The 21,991-nt window shown below is 35.7% G+C and overlaps 2 protein-coding genes across 2 annotated transcripts in view; both read right to left on the bottom strand.

The window, feature by feature from the left end:
• The window catches only part of vn (membrane-bound neuregulin protein vein), a 124,447-nt gene extending 106,437 nt beyond the window's left edge, over positions 1 to 18,010 (bottom strand). Inside the window, exon 1 of the mRNA XM_068774347.1 lies at positions 17,521 to 18,010. Within this exon, the coding sequence (XP_068630448.1) occupies positions 17,521 to 17,956 (436 nt within the window). The 5' untranslated portion in view covers positions 17,957 to 18,010. The remainder of the gene's footprint in view (positions 1 to 17,520) is intronic.
• A 76-nt stretch (positions 18,011 to 18,086) lies between these two features.
• LOC137931219 (uncharacterized) overlaps positions 18,087 to 21,991 on the bottom strand; it is an 82,338-nt gene continuing 78,433 nt past the window's right edge. Inside the window, exon 2 of the mRNA XM_068774629.1 lies at positions 18,087 to 19,022. Coding sequence (XP_068630730.1) covers positions 18,087 to 19,022 — 936 coding nt within the window. The remainder of the gene's footprint in view (positions 19,023 to 21,991) is intronic.

Raw genomic sequence — 21,991 nt, 5'->3', positions numbered from 1 at the left:
TATACAATAAGTTTAATGAATAACGTAATGAATATATGTAAGAAAAGGACCAATATTTAGCCACTTCCGCACATGAAGTAGTCCACCCCGTGGAGGGGTGAAACACCTGTTGAGTGATTTAACGGTGGCAGTTGTGTAATTCGCATTGTTTGCCGCATACGCATTTATCAGCGCGCTGGCGGGCGGTGCACTTTGTTGCACGACTACCACTGCATGTGCGGAAGTGGCTAAATATTGGTCCTTTTCTTATTTAGGATGGACTTCCGCAAGGTAACGCCTGATTCCATTAAATAGTAATGAATATATAGTAAGGCAAAGCGTTTTTAAATTTGGATTCATATATATTAAAGTTGTATTAAACTATCTGTCATTGTAGATATAGTATTGCCAGAATTAGTCGTCTCTCTCACAGATAAAATAAATCTATATATAACTTGTATCTAGTATCTATGTATAGTAAAATATTCATTGTGGATTTTGAACAAATTTTTTTTACAATTTTACAGCCCAAAGATTGTAGAAGTCAAGCGATTATAGAATCAAATCACCGTTTCCGTTATTTTCCGTTCATTTAACCAAATCTCTTTGTAAACTAAAGTCGTTTATATAAACTATATATAATGACAAAATAATAACAATTTAGTTATATTTGCGAAACTGCAAAATCATAACAGTCCTCGTGACGAACAATAGAAAAATCAGATGTTAATGCACCAAGAATCTAAAACGTATCGTGGGAAAACACCGGAGCACCTTTATACGAACCGGCAAACGCTTGTATAGTGTCACAAGGATTAATTCAAATGTGCGCGCCTTTACACGTGTGCGTGACCTTCCCACATGCGCAAGCGCGTATCGCGAAACTGCAAACAAATAAACAAAACCTATACACACTCTTACTCACACATGGCTCCACGCGCACAACTATCGCGTGTACGAACGCATGAGAGCGTAAGCTACGCGAGTAGAAATTTCTCACGCACGTTCAACGATTGTTCTATAAGTAAGGTATTCCGCTTCGCGACGTTGCCAATGATCAATGTATGTGATATTACTCGAAATTAACGTTATACAGTTGATACTGGTAGCGGTTTATTAAAAGCCCTCGCAGATGTTGGCGCGAACGCTTAGTGGCAAGCTGAAGCAAATAACATCGTATAAGAATATTAACATATAATACAACGTTTTTATTGTTAATTTTTTTTTAGTTTACGTAATTAAATTATGTAATAATGTATTGTTAATGGTAAAATTTGTTTATATAATTCTCATCTGTATGTGTGTTTAATTTTAAAATTAAGTTTTAACATGAAATTATATATTTGTATGTGGAACAAAAATTACTGGGCAAAAGAATTCCTGTTATATATATGGAGTATGTACCCCGCAACTTTTTATGTTTTAAAATATTTGGCAACACCGTATATTTATGGCCAAGGTAAAACAGTCAAATGTATGGCTCTGATTATCGTAACATATTTACGAATTTAAAACAATACAGGATGATTGTTTATAGGTCTATGACCTTTAAACAGTATTATTCAATCTTTTATGTGCCCCATCTTAGCCTTCCTAAAATTCTTACGCCTGCATATGTAATATATATATTTTTAAAGTAAAGTGAAAGAGTAAATCTTAACAAAAAATTGCCACGCTGTGGCACGTGGGCCCTACGCTGGGAAACATAGCCTGAAAGGGTTGAATGTATCGCTCATTTGGTATCAATGTGTCGTATATCCATTAGAAAAATCAATGTATGAAATACCGTTTTCAAAATTCGTATTACTATATATTAAAATTAATTATTGTTGACTATCTTTGCCTGCATGGCATTCCCTAAATTAGACAAAGATTAAATCGTCTAGACACCCCTTTGATCTGGTTTGCTGTGTATACTAGGTCTCCTATGATGGGTTGACGAGATCTACGGCAGGTCATGGGTGGCTCCAAGTTGACAAAAATAGAGAACAATGGAAAGCTTCGGAGGAGGCTTTCACCCTTAATAAAAAAATGATGTAACACATTTCATAGTGATCAATTTATATAGGTTGCTTTTTGCTAATGAAAGCTTTTTTATACTAAGTCAGACAGCGGATGTTTAGCCTTAAAATGGTTCAAAATAGCGAAGCATGCACCGAATTTTGTTTTAACCCTTAATAGCCTGATTTACGAAAGTGATTTTTTTTTAATATTACTGTGTTTGCTTGAGGGTCTAGATGAAGGGAAAAATAGTTTTTTTTGTAATTTCTTTGGAAAGAATATTATATAACAGTAAAATATGTACAGCCAACCTATAAAAAAACTAATAGTAATGTGAACATTCGGTTTAAAAGATTGGTATCAAAATTGAAACTCTAGGCTATTAAGGGTTCTTGAGTGTCTAGATGAAAGGAAAAATAGTTTTTTTTTTTAAGTACGTTGGAAAAGAATATTATACAAGAGTAAAATACGTACAACCAACCTATAAAAAAAACTAATAGCAGTGTGAACATTCGGTTTAAAAGATTGGTATCAAAATATAAACTCTAGGCTATTAAGAGTTAAATATTTTGTAAATCCGCTACCCGCTAATCTAGTGTGAATGTATCCGCACCCTGATTACGTATTCGCGGGTGGCCGTTAATGTTCGGCCAGATTACGCACGGCCCTACCGCAGCCCGGGGAGATCTCATGCATGCGCTGATTATATATCTTCCCGTAATATTTGATTTATTGACACTTAACACGTCCTCGGCCCTGCCGCCCGCCCCGCCGCCCGCCCCGCCGCGCTAATGATCCATGATTAATAAGAATCAATCGCTTGCGGTACATCTTCCTTTAACATTCACTTTGCGGACATTTTAATATATACTTAAGGCTAATACAACTCGCCAACTCTCCAGTATACGATCAAAATTATGAAGATAGTATATTTCGCAACTGTATATTTATGATTATTAATTCGAAAAGTTATTAACCGTATTTTAAGGCAAAAAATCATACATTTAAACATAATATGATTGACTTCAATTTTGGAATATTTTAATATATATTTAAGTTCCATATAAATGGCCCAAATAAGCAAGAGAGTATATTTATTCCCTAATTATATATTTGTGGTTAAATTACAAAAGTTTTTTACCGTATTTTACACCAAGGAGCACACATATATATATACATATTTGATTGGTGCCAAAATTTCTGAATTTTTGAAAAAAAAAATGTAATGGAAAAAATAAATATATAATATTGACTGGTCATATTTTTATATCTTTTTTTATTTTACAGTGCGCCAAATGCCATCTATTTGTATAATAAATGACACCTATATAAACTAAGGTTAAAATATATAGAATTATTTTTTTGTAAAAAAAGGCACGCATTGTGCATGTACATAATAAAATTAGTTGATAATTAAATATAAATATGGAATAGGAAATAAATATTATAATAAGGAATCTAGGTAAATAATAAAGAAGTTATAATTTAATTACATTTGGCAGAGGATTAAAGGTGGCTTCAATAAAAAAGCACCTACACAGATCATCCTGTGTATATTTTCCATGAACTGACATAATTTATTTTGCATTATTTTTTTTTCTACGATATATATCTCCTATCACACTTGATATTTCGGAGATCTGTAGTTTCAGTCTGCGTCGACAGATGGCGCTAGTTGTTCGTAAACGTATAAAAGGGACATCGCGCGGTAGAATCGACATTTAATAAAAATTTAGAGGTCAAATATATCGTGGTGTATTTGAACTTTAATTTTCATTTAATATTACAATTAACCACGCGGGATTAATGTATAAATAAATTGCTTACAAAATGAACGCCATGAGAGATATTTAGTGTTTATACCGCCACCCTATTTCCAAATTGATAGTTCGTATAGACCAGGGATGGAAAACACGCGGCCCGCTAAACATTTTTATGCGACCCGCCAATTATCTTTAAATTTATTTTATCGACTTTATTCCATTAATTTATTGTCATTAAATTAATTATAATAAAATGTTATATATTGTTATAAAATTTATTATTATCATAAAAATAAACGTACTAAGCCAAAAGAATAATTAAAAAATGATCGCCGATCGAGCCTTCTCGCTCAATTTCAACTGATGTTAATCAGCGTATATCAATAGAACATTGACAAACAACTCGTAATACGTTTTTGTTCTTTATTTTTATTTAATTCAGTATTATAAATAAAGTTATATAAATTGATAATTGGTGTAACATTATGTGCGGCCTGTCAAAAGAAATATTAAATTAAATTGGCGCGTTGAATAAAAAGGTTGGTCACCCCTGATATAGACGGTCGTAACTGCCTTTTACTAATTAAATAGAGTGGATCAGGCGCCAAACTGTCGTCATAGGTCGCCGGGGAGAGACGTGTGGCACGCACTTTGACAACATCCGAATAACTCCGTAAACATTGTACTATATATATATATATATACATGTGTGTGTGTCTATATAAATATGTGTGTATTAGGGGGACTGGAAAGTAATGTCGTTTCTGTCGACATATTTTACAGAAAACCGATTAATTTGTTACCGCTCCGGCATTGAAAATTTGTATACTAGACAACAAAAGGTTGTTGATAACGAAGGTGAATATGTTGTTGATTAAAAATAAAAACTTGTTAAAAGTATAGTAATTAAAAATAAAAACAATTTTACTAAAACCTGTATAACCGCGGTATGTACCCAAAAATTTACCAAATTTTTACTGCAATTTGATGTATGGTTTATGAATCTATCTAGTACACACAGATAGACGCTCATTCATTTTTATATATATAGATTAGTTGTGACACGCGACTTCGTCCGCGTGGAATATAACAACTTTTTTTTAATTTTTTTTGTATTTATTTTGATATACAAAATAAAAAAAAAATTAATGTCTGGCTTATATAGACATTAATTCCGCAATTCACATAAATTCTCACATCACCCACAACGCAAAACGTTATCATACGTTTGCTGTTTTAGTTTCAATTCAAATCAGATTCAACTGTCACGGCTATATACCAAATGCATTGGAATGACAGTGTTGCCATTTGTCGAAAATTAGTCAGAAACCTTCGTAGGCTTAGGCACAATAATTTTGCTGAACATTATCTTATGATAAAATGCATAGTTTACGATTCCATAAAGGACATACAGACAAGCATTATTTTTTTATACTGTATATATATATTCTCGTCATACCAAGAACGATCTGCAAAGACCGGAGTATATATTTAATGATCAACCAAGCGGTTATAAATCTTGAAACTATTTCATATCACCTGTCACCTGTCACCGTGCCGTGACCAACGACACAGTGACATTTGCAGGTTTTTACGACAAAAAAATATCGCGATCCCGTCGAATTGCTGACCTTTCAATTCGTCGCACTCGGCCGGTATTTGTTACAAAAATTTCACTCAAACGTGTTTCGATGTAAGTTTAACCGGCGGGTTAAATTTAAACTGAACCAGTAAATAACGTTAGTTTTAACTTTCTGACTGACCTGTAGAATTTTAGGCCATTTAATACATAAAAAAGGTTAAATAATGGATTTACGTATTGAAAATTGAAATGAACGAGCATGTGCATATTAAAATAATTAATATATATATATATCGAAGAAATGGTTTTAGCTGTGTTTTATTTTTACAAGAACAATTTCTGCACATCCAAAACGAGGACCGCTCCCCCTAACACCACTCGGGGGGGGGGGGGAACAGTCTACCTGAGTCACACTAGAACTGGCAGAATTAGTACTGCAGATCTCTGTGAGTGAAAAAAATAATAAAGTGAAATAAAATCCCTTTTCCTACATAAATAGGGGTGGAACGAGATGCTCCCCAATAGCGTAGGCCATTAAAAAAAAAAAAAACTCCACAAGGCTAAGACCGCGGTGGTCTAGAAGTAGGCGGAACGGGATCGGCAGAGGACAGATCCCACTCGGAGGCAACGTCTGTCAGCGCGGGGACGCGTCTCACGACGGCTCTGAGGAAAATGATGTTCACCAATCATATACATTGGAGGATCAAGTACTACAGTATTGGAGTCGCAGGTTTTTGAGGTGGGAAGCTTAAACTTTCACTAGCTCTCAGCCTATCTATTCTATCCTATCGCGTGCTCCGCAGTATCGAGGTGGACGCGGTTTTGCTCCAGCTGTTCACGGGGTACGGGGGTTCTCTGAGTATTTTCACTGGTTTACGTTCAAGGAGGACTCCTCGTGCTTCTATTGCCCGGGCGTGGACCAGACCGTGGTCCACCTGGTAGCCCACTGTCCCGCATTTGGAGGACTGCCGTTTAGGCATAAAGGTTAGCGAGGACTCTATGGCCTCGCTAATCAACGACAAGGAAGCAAGACCAACGTTCCTTAAAATGTGCAGAACGATTGCGGAAAAACGTGATAAAAAGAAACAATAGTTGAGCGAAAGATAAAAATTGTAAACAAAAGTGTAAAAATAGGCAATTAAATAATATATATAAAAATGTAAACTTAGAATAGATCAAAAAGTAAAGACTCGTTGTTAAACAAAATTGATATGTTTTCAGCAAAGTTTTAAAGCATTATTTACGTTCAAATGATCGGTGTACAATTGTTAATTATTTTTATATTATTTTTAATTTTTCTTAGTCATATATATATAGTTAATATATTGTTATTAATATTAAATATGATGATTTGATATAACAATTACATTTTTTTATTTATGACTGTATTATTTTTATTATATATAATTTGAAGTTATATTTTGTGTTTGTTTGATCCAATTGTCGCTGTTGGAGGTAAATAGATAAATAAATGTAATGTTGAAGAGTCTAGTCTTCAATTTATGTTCATCATCAGTTACCTAATTGCTTCCCACTGCAATGTTCCGTCTTAAATTGCCAAAAAGAACAGTTCCAAATATTTAAACAAACTACCACGTTTGAACTAATAACATATAGTTAATATTGGGTAAATTTTTGAACAACAAAATGAAATCAAATTCAATTCGGCTGTCAAGTGTCGGGTTCTCGTTCGATACCGATGGATGGACCCAAACAATGGGACGAGTGGATCATAGGAGCTCCGGCCTTGCGAGCAAAGCGTGTATCCGCCAATGACGACATAATGGTCACGAATCAATGGGCCCGGCGGTGCCGCGCGATCATGCCCACAGAGTTGATTACAACCTCACAATAACAACATTTAACCCTTTCCACTCCAAGGCTGTTATGTAGCATCGATAAAATTTAATTGAATTATAATATCTTGCGATTCTAGAATATGTTTCATTCATTCGCGATTCAAATATTTTAGTAACAAAAATATTTCCTGTTTTATAATTTTCCGCAAAAAGAAGTATTACACCATGTCGAGTATCACTCGACAGTGGAGCTCGTGGAACAAAATCAGTGTCGAGTGACACTCGACATTGGAGTGGAATGGGTTAACATTCACCATGCCCTCAAGAGAGCGTCTCCTCGTAAGTAAAACTAAATAATTCAACCTTGTCGTTACATTTATTTATAATTTTTGACACAAATTTAACAATGTACTGGTGGATGCTTTTACACGATTTATGGCCTAGGTCCATATCTACTTAAAAATCGGTTTAATGAGATCAACATTCTTTCATTGGCCTCTCTTGTACGTTTACAATTATTAAAAATAAATAAAAAGTAACCAGAGGACATCCATAGTGTATTTACAAGGCACCGACTACAAGTTTTGACTGAAATTCTCTAATTCATTTGTAATAAACTGAATCAGATTTTTTAAATAAAATTTCGCAAACATTATTGGACTAGCATTTACAAAATTAAAATTAAATTGATGTAAATGCTTATTATTAAAAAGAAACTAATAAAAATTATAGAAGGTTGTATCCTGAAACGAACCTGCGACTTAATATCGCAAATAACACTTCTCACCGATCTACCTTTAAAAGTAACCTTTAAAATAATAAAATATTTTTTGATTGCGAAATAAATTTCTCTAACAAAGAAAATTATAAATAAACATGTCTGAGGTGCGGTTGTGAGACCTTCTAAGGCATGGTTGCACAGACTTATTAAGACTAGGGGCCACTCGGGCAAATCATGAACTGATGGCGGGCCGGCCGCCAGAAGTATAGGTTATTAAATTTTTTTGGTTTGATTCTGGAATAGAATGCAATATTTTTCGAATGTACGAGAGTATTATTTTTTTAATAAATTTTTAAACTGTGATTTGCGCTAGGTATCTGTTTTTCCAAAATTTTCCAATTTTCTCCTATTATATCTATTAGCTAATTGATATAACATTATATTTCGTTTAATCTAACCTTGCTATATTTATTAGTAGTCTGTGTGATTTTGTTGAGTATTAAATTTTAAAAAATATATTAAAAGTGATTTTTTTTAAACTATAAGACTAAGCTAATTGTAACTTAATTAAGTTATTCAAGTTATAACCGTAAGCTTAAAAGATATTTTTCTGTTAATTTTTACAGAAGAACATACGTTTTAGACAACTTAAAGAAAACGTGTATTAATTACGTAATAGTAAAATATCTCGGAACTTATTTTGTGGCCCTGTTTTTTGGAATCCTCTTGTACATCTTGTGTACACAAGGACATTATTTTTCTTAAATAATTTTTTACTTAATAATTTTAATATTATCCTCATCTTTTGTCTTTCTCAATATATTTTTCACGTCTTCTTTCTCGTTCTTTTATTAATGACATAATTTATCGTTCATTTCCATTATTTTTTATCCTTTCTTACCTTGCTTTCATCTCCAGAATACTACTTTTGACATATTTATTTTTGTTACATTTTTATATTTAAATTTTACTTTGTATAGATGGTTGTGACAACCCTTGAATCAATAATAAATTTACCGAAGCTAAACTCCCGGTATATCAATGTAAAGACTACGATACATTTTAAATAATGTGGTATATACATTGCTTGGTTTATTAAGACGGTATGTTTCCGAAATGTCATTACAATCATTGGATACTGCTTTGGGGTGAAGAAATCACTAAGTATTACAACTGTCACGTAATTATAAAATATTTCCATCGCAATCCAATATATGTATCTAATAATAAAATATCTCAGTAGTGGCAACCCTCGATTAATGCGGTATATACATTGTTTGTTTTACTAAGATAGCATGTTTCCGAAATGTCTTACAACAATCATTGGATACTATTTTTGGGCAAGGAAATCACTAATAATTAAAACTATCCATTGTTGAGCATGTCTATAAATGAAATATCTCGGCAGTGACAACCCTGACTTACATTTTACTATAGGTAAGGTTCCCGAAATATCTACGCGATAATGCCAATTCTATGATTCATGAACTATGTGGAGACTGATGGATTTTAAATATTGTAGCATATACATCGCCTGCTAACCAAAACAATGGGTTTATTGGTTAAAGGTATAAAAGGTTTAAAGGAAATGTATATCAAATTTGTAGAGAAAACCTAAAAATCTTTTACATATATTTCTGATCACCTTATCTAAAGTGATCACTTTTAAATATTATTAGCTTATTTTATCTCTTGGTTTGCGACAAGACTTTAAATTCTTAATGAAAAGTTAAAAAAAAAATTAATTTTAATATGTAATAATCCGAATATTATATATATTTTTTAATACTATATTGTCACTACGTAATATATTATTTTTAAAAACGTTTGATTTTTGGATAGATTTACCAAACGTCATCACTTTGAAGCCTTTATACATATAACTAAACATCCTGTATTTTTTCAATAACCACACACAAATAGATCTTTCGTTTTTTATTACTATTTTATCTTTACCCTATTTATTATTTTTAAAATTAAACTGGCTACATATTTACATTATTAAAGCTTTTATATCTATTTTTAATCATACTGTATAAAGTGATCACTGATATCACAGAGTGCAGGGACAGAAAATAAACAATAATTAACTCTAATACGTAGCAATTTGAATTTCGAAAACACTGTTTTCTTATATTATCATTACATTATTATTTTTAAATTCATTGATTTTTGGATAGATTCATCACAGGTCACTACTTTGAAGGCTTTGCACTTATATCTAATCATCCTGTATTTCTCTAAAAGCCTTAAAAAATTGTCTTTTTGTTATTTTATTACTTTTCTATTTAGAAATCAAACTAGCTATATATTTACCTTTTTAGAGATCCTATTTATAATCACCATGTGTAAAATGATCATCGTGGAATATGTTACGGAATGTAGACAGATAGTAAAATATTTTTAATTTATATATATAACTAGCTGATCCCGCAAACGTTGTTTTTCAAAAAAAAAATTAAAGTTTTTAATTAACAAATGTAAGATAAGGGTTGATCGTAGAGGGGTAAAAATTTAGATTTGTATGTATTTTTGTATGCTGTATCATAATAAAATAAAAACCAAAAAAATTGTCTAAAAAATTAAAAATAAAATTTAGGGGTGGACCACCCTTATCACTTAGGGGTATGGAAAATACATAGTAGCCGATTCTCAGACATACTGAATACGCATGTAAAATTTGGTAATAATCGGTCAAGACGTTTCGGAGGAGTTCAAGTTCGAACACCGTGACACGAGAATTTTATATATTAGATAAAGAAAATTTTGTGTATCCTTCATATACCTTCATGTTTTATTACGAACATTGTATATTGAGATGTATATAAAATTGTAGTAAGATGATGAATAATATAAATTTATATGTACATTGTCTCCCCCTCAATTCCGTAGAGTAATTAAATTCAAATCGGTCATGGTAGTGTGAGACGTGTAGAGTTTCGAAAGATTTCTACTCGGCAAACACACAGACAGAGTTATCCGTACATCTAAAGTGATTAAAAAGCCGACCGGTGATAACATAATATAATATAAGCCATGTTAATATTTCTAATAGAAGCCGGCAGTCGCTGAAGCGAAGCCGGCATAATGGAGAGCACACAAAGCGGAACGAAGTCCGTATGCCTTCGTAAAACAAAAGCTTCAATAAGAAAACAGCTTTGCTAAGACGGTATGCGTATATACAACACCATTACGTATACATTAAATGTTTATAAGTTAAAAACATAGAAAAAATAATTTATCTAACTTATTTATTCGACTGTCAAATTAATATTTATTTATCTATTTCATTTTTGTCTCTACTCTTCTAAGCAAGATGTTATTGTGGAGAAGAAACAAGATACTACACAACACATGTTTTAACAGCTTCACTGGTAGTCTTGAACATAGGAGTCAAGAAATGACAACTTTCTTGTTGTTTATTTGTTTCAATAGAATTCAAATGTTTTTAATTAAGTATATTGCATATATAAGGTGTTAAAATAAAATAAATAAAAAATATCACGCGCCGGCGCGAGACCGGCACTGTGAAAGGAATTCATTCAGTACAGTGTCTCGTGTTTTTTGACACGTGGTACTCTTTCTCGTACTGATATTAAAATCGCAATCGCAATAAAAAAAAACGTAAATGGTAATTAAAAAAAAAATATTTGTCCAACTAAGTTAGATGTTACATCGCGCGATGCCGGCGCCGTACTGGCTCATGAAATTTGGTCGGTAGGCATTTCGCGCCGGCGCGAGACCGGCACTGCGAAAGGATTTCATTCAGTACCGTGTCTCGCGTTTTTTGACACGTGGCACTCTTTCTCGTACTGATATTGCAAGTGCAATAAAAAAAATTATAAAAAATAAGAAAAAAACAATATTTTGCGAACTAAGTTAGATGTTACATCGCGCGATGCCGGCGCCGTACTGGCTCATGAAATTTGGTCTATAGGCATCTCGCGCCGGCGCGAGACCGGCATCTAATTCCTCAATAGTTCAACAACAGATTTATACATACTGACGTTATCAGATATAGGCTAAATTCAGTGGCGTACCTAGGGGGGGGCGGTAGGTGCGGTCCGCACCGGGCGGCATTTACCTTGGGGCGGCATTTTTTATATTTACTTATAGTTGTAAAAAGCAACTTTTTCATTTCAAATTTATTTTCTTTCTTGAATAATAAATGATTATTATAAGTTTAATATTTGATTTATATAAATTATGATTAAATTTATGATTTCGAATATTATTCCTCAGTGTATATTAATGCATTTTAGTGTAAATTTTGGATTCTAATACAAGAACAAGATGATAATTTTATTTTATTGTATTCATTAAAATTCGTTGAATTCGTAAAAGGATCTTTACGACTTTGTTCGGCAATTTTTCCTAACTAAAATTTTTTGATGTCAGTTTATAAATGTCATTTCTTTTGGAAAGTTTATATGATTACTTTGAAGTGATATATCAATATTTTTTTTTGAATCAAAAACCACTATTTGATTGACATATAATAGAAAGGCAAACTGGAGATCGCCCCGGGCGGCAAAAGTTCTAGGTACGCCACTGGCTAAATTAAATCAAAATAATCAACGACGTATCTATATCTATATCATATGCCTTTTTCTGTTCATTTACTTTTAAAATCCGTTTTCAATTTTGTAAATGATTATCCAATAATGTTTTGCGGAATTTTATGCAGTCAAAACTTTGGTACAGTCTAGTTGTCACGGTATCTATATATGTAATTTTTTTAAGGCAGTTAATGCTTATTTTACAAGTTTTATATCTTTCCCAATTATTTCTAATCATACATAACTGTAACTTAAAATTAAATTTAGGTTAGTTCGTAACGCGCCATCTATCGATAAGAACTAACAATAAACACGTTAGAGTTTGTCGTTTTTTTAAATGTATTATTATTTTTTTTAATTATAACAATTTATTTCAAATATACTTTTAAAAATAGTAATATAATTTTTGGCAGAGCCTTACTCTACAATAAGTTAAATTAATTATTTTTTTTTTACTTCTGGCAACACAGTCTGTAGGGATAGATATGCAATAATTAATTTTGATATATCGTTAAATGAATTTTGTAAACGGCTTCTACTTTGCTTTTTGTATATGATATATCGCATCACATAAATCTCTTGAAATGATCTAAATATATAAGTAGGAAAAGACTGAGTCAATACCTAGGAGTGAGGCAGTGCATTCTAAATATATTTCAACAATCCGCTGACTCAGTGAGAGACTAGTACAGATTGATTTATATTCATTTAATACCATTTATTGTACATACAATAGAAAGAAATGGATAGTGTTAAAATAACAAAACAAAATGGCTGCCTTTACCTACGCCCGTGAGAAATTACGTCTTTGAAATTATTAGAAAATAGTTTTAAATTTTATTTGCATGCAAATAATTAATTTGACTAAATAAAAGGACAGTCGACACAGTCAATGAAGTTCAGTTTGATTTAAAAAAAATGAAATTAATAAATATTTATTTTCTTAAATGTTGTAACGATATTTTTAAATTATGTCGACTATTATAGCATAATCTGGTAATGATTGAATCGAAAAAAGTATCTTATTTAAAACTCATTTTTTTCTTCATTATATATATATATATAATGAAGAAAATATAAATAAATATATATATATATATTATTTAATTGTAAATTTTTATATTGATATTTATTATTTTTTTTGGAATTCAACATTTAATCAAATATTTTTCTTTGACTTTGAAATATTTTTAAATTTGTCAATTTACTTATATTATTTTTTATTATTTGTTTAATCTGATATCGTTTTTGATTTTAATTTTCATCAAAAAAATAAATTATTTGTTTATTTTGTCAATATTAAATTACTAATAGCAAATATTTAACATAAACAATTTATAACATTTATTATAAATTAATTTAAATAATAATATTTTAACATAAATAAAAAAATACAATGGGCGGTCTTATCACGCGAGGCAATTTCTTATCAGTAAGTCGACCTGTATATACAAACATTTATATATCTACTTATACAGACAGAAGCTTTAAAGTTCGTATTTTTTCACTCGCACTTGTTTAAAGTAATCTCTCTGAAATATTTTAAATGAATTTAAATTTATATTGGAATGCGATATACCAATAACTTCTATCAGTAAAGTCTGCAAGAAGATTGTTAACAATATATAATTTTAACATGTTATTATCCGAATTTTCAAATCTCTTTCTTTCTTGCAGCTCCTGCATCCAGCTACCTCCAAGTGACATACTATATCATCGGTCAACCAAGTGTAAAGCCTTTTCACGTGCCTTGACCACTGCCACTTCGAAGGATCAATTCTTCTCTTTACTTCTCTTTCGATCTCGCAGAGAATCTCCGAGTCTTCTTATGTCGCGTATTATTAGCCAACACGGATTGTTATATTATCATTAAGTTATTTATTATTTTTGAAACCATTGGGTTTTAGTTTGTGTTCTATAAAATAATTTCTACCAAATTTAGCTAGCTAGCAATCTTTAAAACCTTTACACCTATTTCCAATCATTCTATATATATATATATATAAACACATATGTGTGTGTGTGTATGTATATATCTAACAAACTAGCTTCGCAGTTGTCTGAGAGAAAAAGTAAAATAGAAAAAGGTACAAAATTGATATATCCTACGAAAACATTATGCTATAATATAAAAAAGAAGAATAGCGGTAGAGGATAAGATTTCCGATCGATTCGGATTCGATTCCCGGGATATAATCTTATATAATTCTAACTACGCATTAATTATTTTTATTATTGCGTATATTACCACAGCTCAAAGAAAAGTTTTCATATTATGGGCAGCATTGTCCTCTGCATACCATAATTATATATATATATATATATATATATAAATATTTATATATATGCATATATAAATATAGGCCTATGGCCTGAAACGACGATGAAACCTTAGATGATTTAATAAACCTGTATATAATGTCAACCGTTTTCAGTAATTTTTGTGAAAGTTTCAGAAGCAATAAATCCTTTTTGTTCTTTTTTATTCTCGCATTACACCATAATATACCATAAAATTTTCACAACGACAAATGACTAATTTTTAACGCGTATGGACTTTAACGCATTGAACCTAAATAACTTTGTTGTATGTTTACATAACACTTATTGTTAGATATATACGTAATGAAGTACTCTAGTGTATTTTAAATGACAGAGATAATTTGTGAAATTATTTCTAGCTTGATATGTTAACAGTATCATACATTGTCTATAAAAATAAATAAAATTGCGGTGTCTGTATATATACGGTATATATATATCTAAAAGACATTTTTTAAAAATTTTTTGAAACAATTCTTGTCTGTCTGTCTGTTTGTTCCGGCTAATATCTGAAATGGCTGGACTGATTTTTACGGTACTTATACTGGCAGGCTGATGTAATAACGAGTAACTTAAGATACTTTTGTTTTAGAAAAAAAAAATAATTAAAGCAACATAAAAGAAATATAGATTCCACGCGGACGAAGTCACGGGAACAGGTAGTAAAATATAAATATGTAATGATAACTCATAAAGTGATAGAAGGTAGATAGGAACGCTTTCATAGTTCAGATGTTCAAAAATCCAGGAATCGACTGTCTGGTTTGAGATCATCTATATTCACTATAATTAAAGAGACGGGGAATGCCAACGGAGTAAACACTATCGACGTATTTATAGGCGCCCAAAAAACCGCTAACGCCGAGAACACACGGCCAGAAATTCTGACGCGGATAATTCATTTCGCGGATCAAGACGAGACAGATTTACATTCGGACAATGAGAGTGAAGCGAGCATTAAAAGGTTAAATGTACGGAGTGGATTGTAAACATGTAGTGGATGAGAGACGATTGTAAACATTGCACTAAGCGCCTCTCCCGTGGCCGCGAGACGGGAGATAGACTCTCAGATTATCTCGGATTGTAAACATTATTTTTTAACTTTTATATACCTTCTGCTTCTGTTACATGAGCTTTTCATGTATATATGTGATCTCCTGTCACGAAATTGTTTAAGTTTAATTCTGTGGTAAAACATCCAAGAACTGAACTAAATTGAAAAAAATATAATATTGTTGTTTAAATGGGCAGCAGCTTCGATTTAAACCCGATATTTTTCAACCGTTTATATGGCATGCTATATTTTTGTAAAATTATGTACACCCACATACACCCACGTGGGTAAATTGTATATATATATATATATATATATATATATATATAATACATAAAATGTAGAGTCCATTTTTGAAATGCCTTCCTTAACCGTCAAATTGCTCCCATATATATGTATATGTAAGTATATATATATCTAATGACTCAAAGATGATTTAATTTCTCTCGAAAATTTCTAGAACGAATCGGCAATTTTTTGTAGATATGCGAATAAAATCCAATAATAGACTTAATAAAACGTTTTCCTACGATAGAGGTCATTTTTAAAAGATTTAAAACTATTGTTGTCAATCATAGTTTACTTCGCCAAAGGTTAGAACGACTTCGTTTTGCATTTTTATATATATATGTTATAGATTTATTATTTGTGGTAAATTTAAGTTCTCTCGATGATTTTCGTTTTAAGATAAGTCATTTAATTGTAACTTTTTTATAAATATGTATGGTCAGATTGTTTTCGAAATTACGTCCAATTGTGATAAGGCAGAGAGAAATTAAAGATAATTAAAAAAATAAAGGTTTGCACAGATGGAATATGGTGACGGCTTTTTCGCCATTATCACCTTAGTGCATAATGAACTGATGGTAAAAACTTGAGGCCGATTAGTGACGGAGACACTTGAATGGTGATGACGTCATTTCATGCTCCAGTTGCGACTTGTCGGACTCTGTCGCTGCGACCTCTCGCGAGTTCGCGGATCAGTTTTTTCGGCACTTGCTATTTCCGGAGCGTCGTGCCCCGCGTACCCATGTCAATTGCTATGACGATTCATGAATTAGATCGCTGCCGATGATTCTATTGTTACACAAGGCACACGTTACATTGCCGACGAAGAACGTTATATCAACACTATAGATCTATGGCACGCGGTAATGAATATAGAAATATAGCTTCAGTAGTGATTTCATCACGACCTTATATATTTTTTCTCGTCGCACTATAACACTGGGAATACGTAATCGTTGTTGATTTTAATCCTAGATTACGTCTTTGAATTGCAGTTACACTTCCGTCAGGCGGAGCATGCGATTTTTTTTTTCGTTTCATAATAGATCGTTAAGGAGTTGATGAATGTTTAGCGATACTGTTCACCGTCCCCCACCGGCACCTGACCGTTAATAAGGGTGCATAAATAACGCACCGGCACGCTCGCTCGCCGCACCGAGTGCCCACTATACTTGTGCCTAAAATGGACACGCAATAGCTACTTGTTCCACGATGCACCTGCGACTGCATATTTGTTAGCGTTTAAATTTATTGGCATATTAAAAATACAATAACACTGCGCGGACGGGCTAATGGTTTTCTATTTTAACTCTACCGAACCGCACGATGTTCGTCGATGCCGGCGTACGTGTTTAGGGTTAGTTTGAAGGTTTGTATTGACTTATGTTCGATATGTGTATCGCGCTCGGGCCTCGCGGGAGCCAGGCCCGGGCGTGGTGTGTGGGCACTCACTGTAGCCGGGCTCGTAGACGGCGCGGATGCGGCGCAGCAGCTTCGCGGAGCGGCGCAGCGGCGGGCCCAGCGCGGTGGCTGCGCGGCCGCGGCGCTCGGCGAACACAACGTAGCTCCGGCCGGCGCGCAGCGGCGCCTCGTGGCGACCAGCGCAGGGCGGCGCAGCGCCAGGCGGCAGCGCCTCGGGTAGCCGCAACCGCAGCACAGCACGCTCGCGCGGCCAGCGCGCTTGCCGCCGCAGCACGCGTCGCACCAGCACGGTGGCGGAGGCGGCGTCGCGCGCCAGCGACTGCACGCGCGCCTCGAACGCGGCCGGCGCGCGGTACGCCCGCCACGCCACGTCCGCGCGCTCGCAGTAGAGGCGGCGCGGCGCCGCCAGGCCTCCGGCGACGCACAGCAGGGCCCAGCACAACGCCGCGCGCCCGCACACCCTCATCGCTCCATCGCAGCGCTCGCGCTCCGCGCACGCTCCGGCGTGCTCTCGCGTCGGCAGCCGGCGCGCGACTGGCCGCCCCGCCTCCACCGAAATAGTCTCGAGCACGAGCCGATTTATCTCGCGCGCCGACTCACTTGCGGCGCCGCGCTCCACGCACCCGTGCCGTCTGCCGGGGTGCGACCCGTGCCGTCTGCCGGGGGTGCGACCCGTGCCGTCTGCCGGGGTGCGACCCGTGCCGTCTGCCGGGGTGCGACCCGTGCCGTCTGCCGGGGTGCGACCCGTGCCGTCTGCCGGGGTGCGACCCGTGCCGTCTGCCGGGGTGCGACCCGTGCCGTCTGCCGGGGTGCGACCCGTGCCGTCTGCCGGGGTGCGACCCGTGCCGTCTGCCGGGGGTGCGACCCGTGCCGTCTGCCGGGGTGCGACCCGTGCCGTCTGCCGGGGTGCGACCCGTGCCGTCTGCCGGGGTGCGACCAGTGCCGTCTGCCGGGGTGCGACCCGTGCCGTCTAGCGGGGTGCGACCCGTGCCGTCTGCCGGGGTGCGACCCGTGCCGTCTGCCGGGGTGCGACCAGTGCCGTCTGCCGGGGTGCGACCCGTGCCGTCTGCCGGGGTGCGACCCGTGCCGTCTGCCGGGGTGCGACCAGTGCCGTCTGCCGGGGTGCGACCCGTGCCGTCTAGCGGGGTGCGACCCGTGCCGTCTGCCGGGGTGCGACCCGTGCCGTCTGCCGGGGTGCGACCCGTGCCGTCTGCCGGGGTGCGACCCGTGCCGTCTGCCGGGGTGCGACCCGTGCCGTCTGCCGGGGTGCGACCCGTGCCGTCTGCCGGGGTGCGACCCGTGCCGTCTGCCGGGGTGCGACCCGTGCCGTCTGCCGGGGTGCGACCCGTGCCGTCTGCCGGGGTGCGACCAGTGCCGTCTGCCGGGGTGCGACCCGTGCCGTCTAGCGGGGTGCGACCCGTACCGTCTGCCGGAGTGTCACCCGTGCCGTCTGCGGTCAAAGCTGCGAGACAAGGTGTCACGGTGTCCTCATACAAAAGCGATTCGTACAGAGCTTTGGAGACCAGTCTATGCTTACGAGTGTAACTCGTATCAAATATGTGACCCCACCAATTTGTGCTGTCCGAGGCGTCAAAGAGTATATACCTTTATCACACAAAAGTTTCTGACCCGTGAGGGCTGTACAACTTCTACCATCCATACTGAAGGGTGTAACTCATACCAAATCTGTGACCCCGGCAATGTGTGCTAGAGTTGTAATAAATTAAATTCCTGATCCTTATACTAACAAGTTTTTACACTAGGCGTGGTAAAACGAGAGATGATGCTATTTTAATATCCTTGCGGTTGTGCATATGGTGATGTTCGCTTTTTAATCCTGATCTTTAGGTGGAGCAGTCAATCCTTTATATTTTTTCCCGCTATTTCTCACAAATTCCAGGTTTTTATAAGTTTTTACCTGAAGTATTTGTGGTATCTTCGGGTCTTTATTCTACTTGGGCATATTTTTATAGAAGCAACAATGGTTACTGGCAATTTTTTCGATTGTTGAATTATATGTTGTTGATGCTCACTCAGGAAGCTAAGTATTGTCGCGCGCTCTTTATAAAACTATATTTGTAAAGAGTAACTGTTGAGTTTCTCGCCGGCTTTTAGCAGAACTGCCTTCCGAGCTGGCGGTAGCTTCATATAGTGACAACAATGCCAACATTTTATGTTGATTGACGATTTGAAATTGTAACAGCCTTTTTGAATATAGAATATTTTGATTTTTTTTTTAATTTTCATATTCGTCAGGTTGAACGGTTTTTTAAACTGCAATCCTTAGCTAATATAAATTATGTTTGGCGCAAATTTCGTAACGATATAATAACATTAATTGTCCATATTTAATTATACATTAGAAATTTACAACTTTAATATGTATTTTTTATATCCTACAAAATTTTAAAATATTATAATTAAACATATTTTTATTTATAACAAAATTGTTTTTTTTTTTATTTTCTGTTCATAGCATTATACATACTACGTTACCTTTGTACAATATTGTACTGCAAGTCACAGGGTTCTTATATGAGTCTTGTTTAGTGATTAAATTCCATATGTGCATATTACAGATGAAATTCTTAATTTAAAATTCTAACCAAATATTCAGTTTAAACGTATCACACTAATTTAGGATATAGCCTTAGACGTGATCATAGAAATTGTTTTTATTATAGAAATCAACAGCCTTCATCGTCTCAGCTTAAAAGATATCTAAGGAGGAATATACCATAATCGCCGCGCCTGGCAGGCGAGGAGGCGATCGCAGTGTGGTATTATGGTATGCATCCTCTAGGAACTTTTTTGTGAGCAGTTGCAATCCTATATCCTAATCCCAATCCTTTCTAATATCCTGATAATACAGCCTGAAAAGAAATTATTGTAATTCAAGTACATTTGCTAAAATGACCAAATGCAATCAATTTATTTATTTGTTCATATTGTGTTCCACGATATATCAATCATGAGTACTTTTATAAGTCAAGAGAAGAATAATTATGACAATATATAGTCGACATATGTTAATCTTTTCTATGTGTATAAGAATGTTAATAAATATATAAATAGATAACTATTTTTTCGAAAATTGTGTACTTTTACAATATACTGTTGGGTTATATGTTTGACACATAACAAATTTTATACGATATTTAATACTATCTAACCTATTATAGTGTTTACGAATGATCTTCTCTAATAGTATATTAAATATGTTGTTAAAGTGATTATAAAAGTATCAAACTGTGTTTGTCGTGGACTTTATGATAGAGGGCGTATTTGAAACACTTGCAGCTTTAAGTTTAAGGTTGCTGTTATAGATGAGGAAGTGTCACCTGGAATTCTTATCATTACGTACATGTAGGTGATAAGTATAAATAGTCCTAGTGATAAGGGCTTCAATAAATATGCCATTAGAAAGTGTTTTTTATGATAAATTTTAATAAAATTAAAAAAATGTTCGTTATTGAAGTAAAAATGACTTTTTTTTTGTTTCGGTGGGGGAAATCTTCTGGTGTTCAAGATGCCCTGCCTCTGGGGGGAGGACAGGGGTATGTGGGATTCCTACAAACTAAAACCTCCCCCCGGTGGTCGCCCTCTGCGCTATACGGGGGACCGCGGTATTTCCCGGTCAGGGATCGCCACGCGGTATTCTCTCGCGCCGTGCTATTTTTCGATAGCCCGTCCCGGGGTATGCGTGTATACGCTACCCCTGAAGTAAAAATGACTTGACTGAAGTAGTCGTCGGAGGAGTTACGGCGTTAAGTTCTAGACGACTATATATACCTGGGACAAGCCTTCCAACTTGGTAAACCCAACTCAGGCAGCGTTCAAGAAGCTCCGGAACCTCTTCTCGTCCAAAATACTTCAATGTAGGCGAAGGTTTTGGGTGTTGCCGGTGATGACATATGGATCCGAGATGTGATCACTTACCACGGGCCTCATAAGAAGGTTGAAGGCTTATAGAGCAATCCAAGATAGAACCAGATAGATGCGCAGAAGAATCAAGATCACCCACGTAGCTTGAAGAATTGCTCATCTGAAATGGCAGCGGGCAGAGTACATTGCTCGTGTAACCGTTGACCGTTAGGGCTGCAAGATTCTCGAGTCTAGATCACGATCTGGTAGACGAGAGGCTTGTAGGTAGACGACATGATTAAGATCACGGGAATTTGTTGGATGCGGGCACAGCAAGACCGGTCATCATAGCGACCTTTAAGAGAGACCCAAAAATTATAAAAGTCCATAAAAATATACATCTAACAGATTTTTTATCATGACCTTTCTTATTTCATTGATAATTTTGATGACTATCAAATAGTGTTAAATACTTCGGGATACTGCCCTGTTTAAGGAATATCACATAGCGCCTGAAGTCTCTTGAAATAACTTCAATTGATTTTTTGATGGAACTACCTAAATATCTCATTGATTTTCTCTTGCGGAAGTCCATCCTAAGTAAGAAAAGGACCAATATTTAGCCACTTCCGCACAT

This window comes from Battus philenor, unplaced genomic scaffold, assembly GCF_028537555.1.
Source record: "Battus philenor isolate CCGP_79_NKW_IND1 unplaced genomic scaffold, ilBatPhil1.0.hap1 SCAF_7, whole genome shotgun sequence".
NCBI lineage: Eukaryota > Metazoa > Arthropoda > Insecta > Lepidoptera > Papilionidae > Battus > Battus philenor.
This window is presented reverse-complemented; position numbering and strand designations above follow the sequence as displayed.